Source organism: Hippopotamus amphibius, chromosome 6 (assembly GCF_030028045.1).
Source record: "Hippopotamus amphibius kiboko isolate mHipAmp2 chromosome 6, mHipAmp2.hap2, whole genome shotgun sequence".
NCBI lineage: Eukaryota > Metazoa > Chordata > Mammalia > Artiodactyla > Hippopotamidae > Hippopotamus > Hippopotamus amphibius.
In genome coordinates this window covers 90,602,214-90,616,093 of record NC_080191.1, presented here as the reverse complement: position 1 = coordinate 90,616,093, position 13,880 = coordinate 90,602,214, and the positions used below count along the sequence as shown (strand labels likewise).

Below are 13,880 nucleotides of genomic sequence, written 5' to 3'. Positions count from 1 at the left end.
TTATAGTCTATGCATTTTAAAGACATGTTTAACAGGCAGAAAATGCTTGTGTTGGGAGGGAGAGTTCTGGGAGGTGCTAGGAAATGTCAAACCCTGGAAGAACAGAAAGGACATTTGGCCATTAGAGTTTAGTGCTTTCCTGACAGAGTTCCAGAGGCAAACAGGTAGGAAGAGTTTGATAATGAACAGTCTTTATTCTCTGCTTAAAAGCAGACAATAACAGATGCATGCCTACCTAGGATGTGAAATATGAAAATCTGCAAATGAATTTGATTTTTTTCTTTAGTGTGACTGTTAGAAATGGCCTCATGGGGGTAGTTTTAAGACAACGGTAACATTTCAGAAGTAAGATCTAAAATTTGCTTTCTAAATTATTTTTCTAATTTGGAAAAATGGGGTTTTTCATTTTGCTGCTTACCTTGATATTTCTTTTATAATATTGGAATGATATTCATAATGTGCTTCCATCGGGTTGCAAAATATATTTTATAAACTAATAATTTATTAAATCTTATAGACTGGAATAAGATAAATAACCCAAAAAATCCTATACTATTCTCTTTTGGAGAAAGAGTCTAAGGGTTTATGAACAAAATCAGAAATATTTGAGAAAACATATCAGGATATAAAGTTCAGGGAAATCTTGACACTGTATTAGTAAGGATTGGCTTTAACTACATATAATAGGTAACACATAGCAAAATGACAGAGGTTTAAGTAAAATAGATGATTTCTCCCTCAATAATGGGGAGATGGGGGGCGATGGTGGGCAATCCCTGGCTGGTGTGGTAGGTTTTCTTTTTTAATAAATTTTATTTATTTATTTATTTATTTATTTACTTATTTATTTATTTATTTATTGGCTGTGTTGGGTCTTTGTTGCTGTGCTTTCTCTAGTTGTGACAACCGGTGTCTACTCTTCATTGCAGTGTGTGGGCTTCTCATTGAAGTGGCTTCTTTTGCTGTGGAGCACGGGCTCTAGACACGTGGGCTTCAGTAATGGCAGCGCACGAGCTCAGTAGTTGTGGCGCACCGGCTTAGTTGCTCCACGGCATGTGGGATCTTCCCAGAGCAGGGATTGAACCCGTGTCCCCTGCATTGGCAGGGGGATTCTTAACCACTGCGCTGCCAGGGAAGTCCTGGCCTGATAATTTTATAGTTACCAGGGATTTAGGCTTTTTTCATCTTTGCACTTCACCACCCTAGCATATATCTTCCATTTTCAAGGCTGCCTTATGATCCACAGTGATTCCTGGAATCCGAATCATCTCATCCACATTACAGGCTTAAGAAAGAAGGAGGGTAGGGGGTCATTCCATTCTTAAGGAGTTTTTCCAGAGGTCGACACAGTCCTCTAATGCTTCCGCATATACCCGATGGTTCATAATTTAGTCCCATGGCTGCACTCGGCTTTAAGGGAGCCTGGGGCATTTCAGCTGGGTATATTACTGCTCCAAATAAAATTGGGGGTGTATCAACAAAAAAAGGAGAGAATATATTGGTCAAATGACTAGCAGACTCTGCCAGAACTGGTATAATTCCTCAAGTCAAAATACCTTATTATCTCACTGTTTTTAATAGATGTGCGTGTGTGTGTGTGTGTGAATGTATATGTGTATGTGTGTGTACAGACACATAACTAAATCCAACACCAATCACTGGTAGGAAGAAATGCCTTTAGAGAAAGATTATAGCATTAACTATAGACACACAAGAAATTTCTAAACCTAATGACTTCCACCAGAAAATATTTCCCAGATACTTACGTATATATTTTAAAAGACTCATTTGCTTATGAACACAAAGTACTTGCAATAATGACTGTAATAACCACGGTGACTTTGCTCTGATGGAGCTGCCTCTCACATAAACAGAAGAAGGGTGCCAATGCGCATGCCCGTGGATTCGTGGGCAGCCACCCATCAAAGCTACTTAAACATATTTTGGTGTATGTTGAGATGCGTGCTTACTTTAATTTTTATGTGTCAATCTAAATTTTTTCTTTACAGATAGAAAAAAAGAGTGAAAGGCAGGAGGTGTGCACCTTCCCACTGAACAGAAGGAAAGGCAATTCTCTCAGTTCTTAAGGAAGAGAAAATGCAGACCTCTTGAGGGTTACCTTCAACCCAGAGCAAGTGTGATCACTTTCCACAATTGCTGCTGTCTCCCTACTTCCCTCCGGGACTGGGCTTGATCTCTGTAACCTGGAGCTAGAAAGCACAGGAGTAAATGTGGTGGGGAAGAAGGGATACTGAGGTCAGGTGAACAGCAGGGCAACCAAGCAGCTGTTGAGTTGGAGAGAAAAAGCTGGGTCATATCAGAGTGGACGCTGTCAGAAGAGCCACGACAGAAAATTACCGTCACAACGTGCCAGCCTGACATTAAGCTGCTCTGCAGGGTGTCATGTCCTTAAACAGCTTGCGGACTATCTGTGACCCTGGGGTGCCACCTTCCTCCCTGATTCTGTGACACCCTGGCTTGTCTCCAATCCCTGCAACGTGTCACCAACTCAGAAACATTATTAAAAGGAAATTAATTTTGATTTCCTTTGACATCCTAGAGAGTGTTCCTTTCAGCTGGGGTGGAGATCTGGCCTTCTCTCTCACATTAAGATGTGGCAGTTTGCTATGCACATGAGAATCCTGGCTTGACACCCTTAAAAAACAAAAGCCCTTTTTAAATTGGAGTATAGTTCATTTACAATGTTGTGTTAATTTCTGCTGTACAGCCAGGTACAGCAGATACACACACACATATATATATATATTCTTTTTTATATTCCTTTCCATTATGGTTTATCACGAGATATTGCATATACTTCCCTGTACTATCCTGTTATTTATCCTTTCTCTATATAATAGTTTGCATCTGCTAACCCCAAACTCCTAATCTATCCCTTCCCCTTCACCTCCAGGCAACCACAGTTTGTTTTCTATGTCTGTGGGTCTGTTTCATAGATAAGTTCATTTGTGTCATATTTTAGATTCCACGTATAAGTGGTATTTGTCTTTCCATATCTGGCTTACTTCACTTAGTATGATAATCTCTAGGTCCATCCACGTTGCTGCAAATGGAATATTTTATTCCAAAAGCATTTTCTACATGATCAGTAATGTGTCAGGCACTCTACGTGAATGAGCTCACTTACTTCTCACTAAGTCTCTAAGGTAAGTTATGTTACTCATTGAAGTTGAAGTTCCAAGAGACCCAGTGACTTGCCTGAGATCACTGTGCTGTCTAGTCAGCAGAAGGATGGGGAGTTGAACCCAGAATACTGACTACAGGGCTTGGGCTCTCAGTCAGGATGGTGCTGCTTCCTTCAAAGCCTGTGTCCACTGAGTGATCTAAGTTGGAGGAGAGGAGATAAATTAGGAAATATTTGTAGAGGGGACACAAGAGGGCAAGAGATGAGAGAAAGCATCTCCCCTTTGTCTTAAGAAGGATGTGGTTAAGAAAACAAGAAGAGGCTATTCCTGGTAGGAGCAGACCACAGGGAGTGCAGCTGAGGAGGGCCGAGCACCTTGCGAAGGAGGCGGCTGGAGCTTCCCACTCACAATGTCTGTCTCCAGAAGCCCTGCCCGTGATCGCCTGGGAACGAGGCCCATAGTGAAACATAAACAAGGTAGGGAATGTCGTAATTGTATTTTCTATTATCCCCCAAAGAATATATTAGCATGGCTGACATGGCTATACTTCGAAAGAAAAGTGCTCTGTAGCAAACACAACAGCTGATAAAATAAAACAAGCTGAGTTTTTCATCCTCTGGTGTTAACAGAAAGGCCAGGACAAGAAAGGGAGTCAGCTGTGTTCTATGCCTGTTCTCGTGTGCACCTGTAACTGGGCAACAGCTGTGCTCATTGGTTTGCTCTATGCTTTTCTCTATTCTGTAAACGTATAACCAGCATGTTCTGGGCAAACCCCGGAGGTCAGGTTGGTACCCAGATGGTCCAAGAAATGATCTGGGCACCACCATCTACCTTCAACAAACCGACAAACAGAAATCCAGCCGTTGTTTGTGGCTCAGCCCTTCTCACACATTTTCCAGAACCAGTCTCAAGTTCTCTTATTTCCTTCTCCACTGCCATCACCCTTGTCTTAGGCAAAATTACCTTTGGTCAGGATCAGGGACAGAAGTCTTCTAAAATCAGTCTCTAAAATCAAAATGGTTTAAGCACATATGCATAAATCACTGGCCTGTTTGAAACCACCTTCCATGGCTACCTAAGGCCTCTAGAAACGGAGTCTAAGCTTTGCTCCCTGTGCTTCAGCCGTGGAAGTGCCTCTCATTCTTCAAAAGGCTCTGGCTCTGTCTTCAGCATCTTCCATTTTCTGAACCTCCTACTGGGAGACTTCTTTTCCCTCCTTGTTCTTTAGGCCTCAGCGCAGACCTCCCTCTCCTGGAGTCCTTCTCTCCTGAGCTCTGTCCAGCGTGGTACCCACCCCCCCCGCCCCACCCCCAGCCACTCTCTTCATCCTTCTTTTCCTTATCTTCATCTCTTCTTTCATATAGTCAGTCTCGTTTTCAAGCAGGAAGCAAAACTGATGATTCATCCTTCAGTAATCAAACTTATTGCCATCAATTACATTTTTCCAATAGCTTTGATCTAAATGGAGTGATTATGTCTAGGAAGCATAAGGTTTTCATAGGGAAGGACAATACTTCAGTTCCATCCGTCCACGATGCTGGTTGCAAAGATAAAGCTCGCGTCTAACGTGGCCCAGCCACATGCACTGTGGGAGCCCCTCCCTGAATCCGTTGTCTTAGTTCCCTTTGAAGAGGTACGTATCAAAAATGTCAATACTTTCTGGTCCTGGATTCTTCTTTATTCTAGTTTCAGTTTTCATGCCTGTAGCAGGAGGTGTGGGGCCCCAGATTTCTGATGAGTCAGTGCAGCCGGGATGTGTTTGCGGCATCGTGTGCGCGACCAGGGACACAGGGCCTGTGCTCACTTTGGGAGCCTTAGTCTAAATTTTGGTAACGAAAAATACCACTAGTGCCAAAGCAGTAGATTTTTTTTTTTAATCTTTGTGGTGAAAATAAAGATGAAATTAGTCCAGTACTGAGTTGATTAAATATTAATACCAAATACTTTTAATTATTTTTTAAAATCCTTAGACATTTATGTCTGTGTATCAAAGCCAATATTATATTCTTAGGCAATTTGCTTCTTAAAGTATATTATAGCTTCTTGTACATTTTTGTAGTATAGGGTTTCTACCTACTGCATTTTCCTAAGGAGAGGAACATGGCTCTTATTTCTGATTCAGTTTCTTGGGATATAATAACTGTGTCATGGGTTTTGTTATCTTTAAATAAAAACTTGTTTACAATACATAGATTTGTTAATATTATATCCTCAGTTTGCAAAATGATGTAAAATAATTTGATTTTATGTAATGTTCAGATTTTCCTTGTTACTCTTTGAGGATTAGAACGTCCTTGAGATTTTATAATACAGAGATTTTCTGTAGTCTAACCTCAGGGAAAACTTATTACCTCCTTTGTAATTACTCAGTGGGTATGAGAAATACCTGCTCAGTGATCCGTCTCAGTAGTGGGTCTGATCTTGACTGACTTGAAAAGAACCAAGAAAAGGATTTGACGGATGTGCTCACTCAGGCGCTGCCCTTGATTTCTTGGAGTGGCTTTCTCTCATCTTCACCCCCTTCTACCTGCTCGATAATGAAAAGCTCTTACCTTCAGTGCAGAGGAGTCCAGACCTCCCGTACGGGCAGAGGCAGACAGTGTCTGTCCCGGATCTAGGGACGCAGGTGGCACCATTTCTGCACGGGTTGTTTTCACAAGTTGCAAACTGGCACAGCTTCCCCGAGTACAGCCTTGGACACTCACAAAACCAAGTTTCACTGTCACTGAGAAGGGAAAAGCAATTATAAAATCAATCAGAAAACAACAGTTGATCTTTTACACTCATACACACACAAAATTACAACTGTGTCTTGTCTAGTAAGTGGAGTTTTTTCTTCTTTTCTCATTCTGTGCTTTTAAACTTTTAAGTATTTGTAGCTGTCTACTTTACACTGAAAGCAGATTAGTGGCTTTTTAGATTGCCCGAAGATATGCATTCTATTTTAAGCTATTTTTATTTTTTATTTATCTCATCTTTTATTTCACCTAAGGTGCCTTTTCAGGGCTTTGTTAAGTACGTGTGTGGTCTGCCTCAGTAAAGTCTGTTAGAAAAATCCATTTTAGGCACAAAGCTCGGAGGAGAATCTCAAGCTGGGGCTAAGCTCCTCCACTGAGGACCAGTCCTCCAAGACCCAGCCTGTGGCAATTTGGAAAGAAAAGCAGGTGGGGAGCTGTAAGGACTATGCAGCTCTCCAGCTTAGACTTTGGTGTGGTGGCCCCAGGCCCAGAGTTGCCTGTGAAAACAAAGCTCAGGAAAAATACTCCTCTTACCTGCAGGGGAAATACTCTCCAGAGGGAGAGTGACTTGAGTCTGTGGTTTCTGCTTTCCCTCCATCTATTCCCCTTTTAAAGTAACAGTACTTTTAGTCTTCCCTTTCATACCACCCCACCCCCCCGCCAATCTCAGCCCCCTGACTGGCAGGGGCAGACCCGATCTTGGTGTCAATCACAGTGATTAGTGCAGGATGGAACCCAGGGCCAAAGTGCTGGTGACATCTGCCTATCCAGAGGGCTGAGAATAAATAACTAACATGTGGCAACAAAATTATAAGATATAGGGGAGATGGATAAATTATTGGTGATACTATTTGAATACAAGATCCAACCATTACTCAACAGTTATAAAAGCTAGATAAATTAACCTTTTAGTTTTTAAGCCAGTTTGAGTTGGGGTTTTTTCCCTTGCAGTAAAATGAAGCCCATTTAATATTAATGCGCTGTCCTTCCATTTTTCTTTCTCCTTATTACCTTGGTCTACCATGTACTTGCCGTATATGGATCTATATGGATTTAGTTTTTAATCTTTCCTGCTTTCATCTTATCTTCTAAATATGACTGTTAACTCTTAAGGACAGGTGCCAGGGTCACCCTGGAAATTAGAAAGCTAGCATCTTTTGTCTTCATCACACAGCCTCCCAATCTACTTGTAGATCGTTACCCACACTATGGAATTTTTCTTTTGTCCTTCTCTTCTTTCTGGTCTCTTGATATCTTCCTTACATCTTTTAATCTCTTTAGTCCAAAATAAATTTACTCACAGGAAAAGTATCAGATTCTTTCATACTAATGATACCCAACTTGGAAATCTGATGAGGTTTCCCTTTCCAAAAATGTCTATACTTGGTGTTATTTCTCTACATTAATGGGGTGAAGCACTATGGAGAAAATGTGTATCAGGTAGCAGGTAAAGCTGGCTTTGGTGGGATGAGGCTTTGAGACCATCAGATTTTGCCAATACATAAGGTGATCGTGAAAGTGGCCAGTAGTTTACTCATTTTATAACTTTCACGACAACTTGCTTAGCATCTTACACACAGTAGATGGAAAATCTCATAGGTTTTTAGAGTTGGGAAAAAAATTAAAAATCAGTTACCACCCTAGACAAACTCTTCTGTTTCAGGGCAACAAAACAAAGTTTTGAGGACTTGAGCCAACATTGTCCCTTCATGCCTGAAAATAGTGGTGAAAGAATAGCCAGATCACCTGGTAGGTACAGAGATGCCTTCTGGTATGATTTACAGGTTAATTAGAAGCTTAATGTTGTTTGGGCTATGGATAAATCTAATGTAGCTTTGCCTCCACCCACATGACTTGGAGTTAAAAGCTCAGCATTAAGTGTATGTTTTCTAGGACAAAGTCTAGAAGTATAATACTCTTGAAAGCTGCATTCTAGACCAAATTTATCTTCTATAGTAAAGGAGAACACTGCATATATGAAAGTCAAATGAAACTAAATATTGATTGATTTAAGTGCTTTAATCATATAGACCTAACCTAAGATGCTTTTTTGCCAAACCAAGGAAAACACTAATTTTAATCATGTCCCATTGATAAATCAAGCCTCATTTCTTTTTTGTTTTCATCAGCTGTTGGGAGAATTTGCTTGTATAAATTCATGGAAAGATGACAATGGTGTGTGTTGTACATCAGTAGACAGCTAGAGCAGAGAGTGAAATCAAAATTGTCTAGAAAACACTCCATGAAAGGGGAAAATGCCTTCTCTAGCTAACCAAGGACAAGTGTCCAAAGCCCTCTGGTCCATCTTGGTATTTCATTAGCACCTCATTAGAAAGAGCCTTAATGAACTGAGATTTTGCCAGATGATGGTACCTCTATACATTTCACTTCAAATTGTGCCTTCAAATCCCGAAAGATTTCCTAGAGAGCCAGCTATTTCAGCAATGGTTTTAATAAAATCGATGTTTGCTACCAGCTGTGTCACACTCAGATCTAAAGGTTATTCCTATTTAGGTCTTGCCAAAGATCTCATTACTAAATCCCTACTTCTTCATAAGCTAGCAAGTCAGCTGTTTTTGCTGTCCTGTAATTCACTAGGATGCCTCTCTACCTCCTGAAGCAAATGGCAGTGTTGACCAGGAAGGGGCGTTCCCTGAGGCTGAAGGACCTTATGTAACAGTCGATTTTTGGACAGTGATTAGAACAATGCCACCCTCCCTCACTCAGTTTACTCCAGGTGTTGTAACGTTGCTGTGAATTTACTGAGCACTGTTTAATTACTCATGGGAGAATTATCCACATGGAATATGCAAGCCATCTAGAAAACTGTTTTGCAAATCTTCCTTTAAGGTGGTCAGGACAGTTTTCTGAATTGAAAGTAGGTTTGGGAGAGAATGGAGGTACTGGAGAAGCTTTTACCTGCATACCAGAACACCAATTGACTGCCAATTGCTGTCAACCAGTATTTCCTGTCATCGGCAGAGCTACGTGCTGTGAGATACATGAGGCTAGCTTTTGCTCTTGTTGGGGGAGACGACATAAGTGCATGAACTAGTTTCTGTAAGACACAGCATGTGTATGTGACAAGAGAATTTGGGCAGGAGCAAGGATTTTAAGGTCTTAGTTCTGTAATGCATGGATTCAGATGTCAGTGGCTTCTAGAAGCTGGCCTGTACTACAGAATGTTACCAGCGAATCTCCTGTGGGAATTTTAAAATGTACATTCCTGAGCTCCCCTTGACTTCTGAGATTCTGATTTAGGAGATATGGGCTGAGGCCCGAGATTCTGCATTTATAAAATGTTATCAGGTGATCCTCTTACACAGCCTATTTTGAGCTTAAACCAGCTCTCCTGAGACTAATTTTCTCTCCAGAGTAAAAGCTTGATGGGCATTAGTTACTAGTGTGTTCTTAGCAGGATGTCAGGGTATTATAATTTTCTTTCTCTTTTGGGGCAACATTTTGACTTTTGAGTAACATGCATCTAAAAACATGATATCTACTCATCACGTGCAAAGATAGAGAGTTTTTATTTTACTAGTGCCATGTAGGGTCTATTGCATGTACATTAGACTTGACAACAATATGAAGTAGAAAAAAATTCACTCATTTTAAAGGTTAGTTAAAAAAATACCACCTAAGTGTATACAAATATCTGTATATTTTGCACTGTAACTGCTATGATATATTTGATTACAAGTCACAATACAGTCAGCATATCAAATGATTGTCATTGAGTTTCTATGGTTATTAAAAATTATCTTTAGAAAATTTAGCTGACTAAAGAAATCAAAGACCATAGCACAGCCAGATGCCTGAAAACCTTCTAGAACTAAAAAGACTCTTGCACGTATTAACTTAAAAAATAAATAACTCCTTCTGCACTCTTTGTATGTCACAGATCATTAGTGGATTTCAAAGTTGACCACCCACAGTGTCAAGAGAGGGAGATTCTCAGCAGGAAAGTGTGCAGGAATGAATCCTTATGAATAATGTCTCTAGTCACTTCTAAAAAATAAAATGACTTCTGGCAGAAAAAGCCCATCTCTCTGTATAGGCTTTTCTATTTATATCACATGACACAGGCTTAGGGAAGAATGCAGATAAGATCCTGAATAGCTGTGCTTCAAGAGGGACTTCCATTCTGCTTTCATGAGTGCCACAAACCACAACTACAGAGCAATCCTTCCCACCCCCGCCCCAGAATCTTTCACAGTTTTCAGCTGTATGTGGGGATTGCTGCCCCAGCACCACACGTAGTTATTTGGTCTAAGACAGAGCTGCCTAAAAGGATGGTACTTCTTGCAACAAGGCATGCCATCATGTTGGACATTTTTCATTTTTAACTTTTGCTTTTTAAAAGTTAGCCAAACGTGAAAATAATAGAAAAATGCAAAATGCAAATTATCTTAAGGTGGCCTTTGAAAGTGAACTTGGAGAAACATCATCTATATAATCTACCGATGAACCAAGCGCTCAGGGAAAATGTCCTTCTGCTTCAGGAGCTTTTTACTGTATATGGAAAGAATTTACTAAAAACAGAAACAAAGAAGATGGAAAAAGATAAGAGCAATAATAAAAGTCAAAGACTCACATGTGAAGAAAATATAAAACGTACATAAGACAGGAATAATTCACAGAAGATATAAAATATTTTTTGAGTCTTCTTGTTCTAGGATCTATCCAATTCTATCTCATGGGTATTTTGTGAAGAAAACTTGAATTTATGTTATAATCTCTCTCTTTTTCTCCCTCTGTCCCTCCTTCTGTCTCTTAAAACCACAGTTCATTTTACAAAGGTCTTCACTGGTAAAGAAATATGATCAGAAATTCCTTCCCAGCAAGAGGTGTCTTTTCCATTTCTTTTGCTGAGTGACCCACTTGTCCTTATGAAATGGAGTTAAAGCCTTTCTTCCAAGGGGGGAGCCTCAGAAAATATCAAACCCCAAATGGAGAGCTAGAATAGTGAAAATGGCCATAATCTAAATAAATTAAATGAGGTATGCATGAAAATGTGGCATTGATCAGCTACTCATTGTATTTTAGGGAAAAGAGGGGGCATGGGTAAAACATACAGTTAATTGAGCCTGAATCAGTTAATGATGGCACAAGAGCTATAGAATGGAATCTGATACAAAGACACTGGGTTGCTAGGCTGATCTGATCCAACAACGCCACTCCTAGGTGTATGGCCAATAAAAATGAAAACATATGTCCACACAAAAATTCATAATGAATGTTCACAGCATACTCATCATAACCAAAAGATAAAAATAACCCAAATGCCCATCAACTCACAGAGAGAAAACAATTTGTATGAAATTTGCAGAATAGGGAAATCTATAGAAACAATAGATTAGGGATTGTCTAGGGCTGGGTTGGGGGTGGAGGAATTAAGAGGTAATAGCTTAACAGTACAGATTTTCTTTGTTCTAAAATTATTGTGGTGATAGTTACACAACTCTGTAAATATAGAAATATTATTGAATTGTATGCTTTAAATGGGCTAATCATATAATATGTGAATTACATCTTAATAAAGCTGTTACCAAATATTGAAAAAAAGTACACAAAGAAGTAGGAAAAACAACAACAAAGGGAAGTGGGTTGTGTGAGAAGGATCAGCTGGAGGATATTGATGGGTGAGGAAATAAAATGGTGCATTAATATTATTGAATGAATGCATCATTCCATGTGTCCTCTAATTAAAAAGATATCTCAGGGTCTTGAGATTAGACTTTGTGCCCAAGAAATGATTTCAGAGTAGTTTTCTTACTCTGTGTTCATTGCAAAATTAGCCATTTTCCAGTCTTCTGCACTGTAAGGGCATTTTGGACAGGATTTAATATAATGGAATCAGTAAATGTGATGCTTATGAAGCTTTGGAGTTCTCAGATAATTTCCTGTAAAGATAATGTGCCTATTTGGAGGCTATTTAAGGTTAGGAGAGTTGGTATAAGCTTTTAAAATGCTATTTTAACTCCCACTAAAAAGAAAAAAAAAATTCTCTTAAAATATTTAAGCCAACAAAGTGTTGTTTCACACATTCCCTTGACCTCAGTCACGTTCACACGCATACAGTTCCTACTCAACTGTTTCCATAGTGAGTTCGGCTGTTGAAGGTAGAAACATGGCCCGCATGTTGATGGTTGTTCTTTTCTAATGTTAAGGACTATTTACAAAATTGCTGTGGGGGGGGAATTGATTCCCCACAAACAAAAGGAATAGTAAATAGCAACTCTCTAGAAAGATACACTTTATAAACACTGATATGTTGTGTTATGAGCATTGGTACACTGTTGGATTTGCAACAAGAAACAAGAAATGTAAATTTTTTTTGCCATTTCCCACTTATTCCAGGTCCTCTTTTCCCTCAAATCTTTATGCTCTAATTTGGGTTGGGAAAAGACAAGAAATTTAGAGGAGTTCTTGTCTTTTATACTCTACACTTATGCAGGCTTGCTCTTATACTATAGTTCACATCTGCCACTGGAACAAGAAGGTGACTTCTGGAACAGTGCCAAATGTCCTTGTATAGAGTTAGTGTCCTGAAGAACATAGACCAGAGGTTATTTACTGGCAAGATGTTCCGTGCCAATCCCTTGAACCACATAGTATATTTAGCTTATAATTCTGAGGGTCAGACACAAGGTTTGGCACACAATTCTAAGCAACAATATCAAGTTTGCCACTCAATACTGACTGCAGAAGAGATCGTTTCCTCAGTCCCAAGCCCAGTTCAGGCCTTCATCTCATGCAGCTTCCTCCCTGTAGCATATCCTGCATGTTTATTTTAGTCCAGATAACGTTCTCTATTCATCTGACTCCTTTCCTCCTTCTGCAAAGATCTGGTTGTTCAGATCTTTCCCAGTCTCTAAGCCTTGTGACCCATGCTCACAGGAGATGACTTTGTTTCTGACTCAATAGTTAAAATTGCAGTCGTTCATCATCAATGCTTAACTATATATATCATCGCCTCCTGCACTTACTTCTCCATCCTTCTCTCCTTTTACCCCATTGAAGGATTCTTCTTTTTTCGGGGGGGGGGGGGGAGGATAATCATATTATGGTTTAGAATTATCATTCTGAGGCTGTTACTGATCCAAATATGAAAGCCAGTCTACTGACACAAGGTGCTGAAGGCAAGTACAGCATTCATTGTGAGGCACCCAACACAGGGACAAGCAAGGAGAATGGGCAGCTCATGCTCAAAAGACCCTGAACTCCCTGATGGCTTTCAGGGGAGGGTTTTCAAAGGGAGGAAGGTCAGGGAGAGGATTGTGGGGTGTGTGATCAGCTTCTGTACATCCTTTGCATTGGTTGGTGGTGAGATAACTGGGTGATGTTTCTGAAATCTCAATCCTCAGCCTTCTTGTTCCAACCAGTCTGGGGTCTGCATGCTGGTGGGCAGCATGCAATTCACTTCTTCTACCTGGTGGAGGTTTCAGTATCTGCAAAACAGCTCAGGAGTATGGCTCAGGATGTGATCTATATCCCCTGAGGAGGAAACAAATGTTTTTGACTTTGTTTTATGACTAAACTATTATTTTGTCTTGCTTGACAGTCTTCCTTTGTTTCTGCATTTTCTCACTTCTCTGACTAAATTTGCTCCTTGGGACCGGGGGAAGGCCTAGGAGGCTACAAACAAGAGGTGGGGGACATGGAGGTCTGTCCCTGGGAAGGCCTGCAATGCTGCTGGTTTCAGGGCTACACTGTGGAAAATGTATTCTGGGGACACCGAGAGAAAAGGGTGTTCCTTTCCTAGTTCTGATGTGCTTTCCTCTCTTCCTACTCCTGCCAGGGGCATCCAGTGGTGCTCACCCCCAGCCAGTTTCAGCAGCACCCTGAAGGTGGATCCCCACAGGGACGTCCAGACCCTGCTCCAGCTGGCTGCCCTGCTAGACTCAGGTGTCCCCGGGGCGGATCCCCAGCACGTTCCAGCACTGCTCCAGTGAGTTCTGCTGGCCCTTTTGCGTTGTGGGCAGAGCTCTACTAA

At 40.5% G+C, this 13,880-nt stretch overlaps 1 protein-coding gene across 1 annotated transcript in view; it reads right to left on the bottom strand.

Annotated features, from left to right (window-relative positions):
• The window catches only part of EYS (eyes shut homolog), a 1,676,468-nt gene that overhangs the window by 145,569 nt on the left and 1,517,019 nt on the right, over positions 1-13,880 (bottom strand). The window contains exon 36 of the mRNA XM_057737776.1: positions 5,699-5,871. Within this exon, the coding sequence (XP_057593759.1) occupies positions 5,699-5,871 (173 nt within the window). The remainder of the gene's footprint in view (positions 1-5,698; positions 5,872-13,880) is intronic.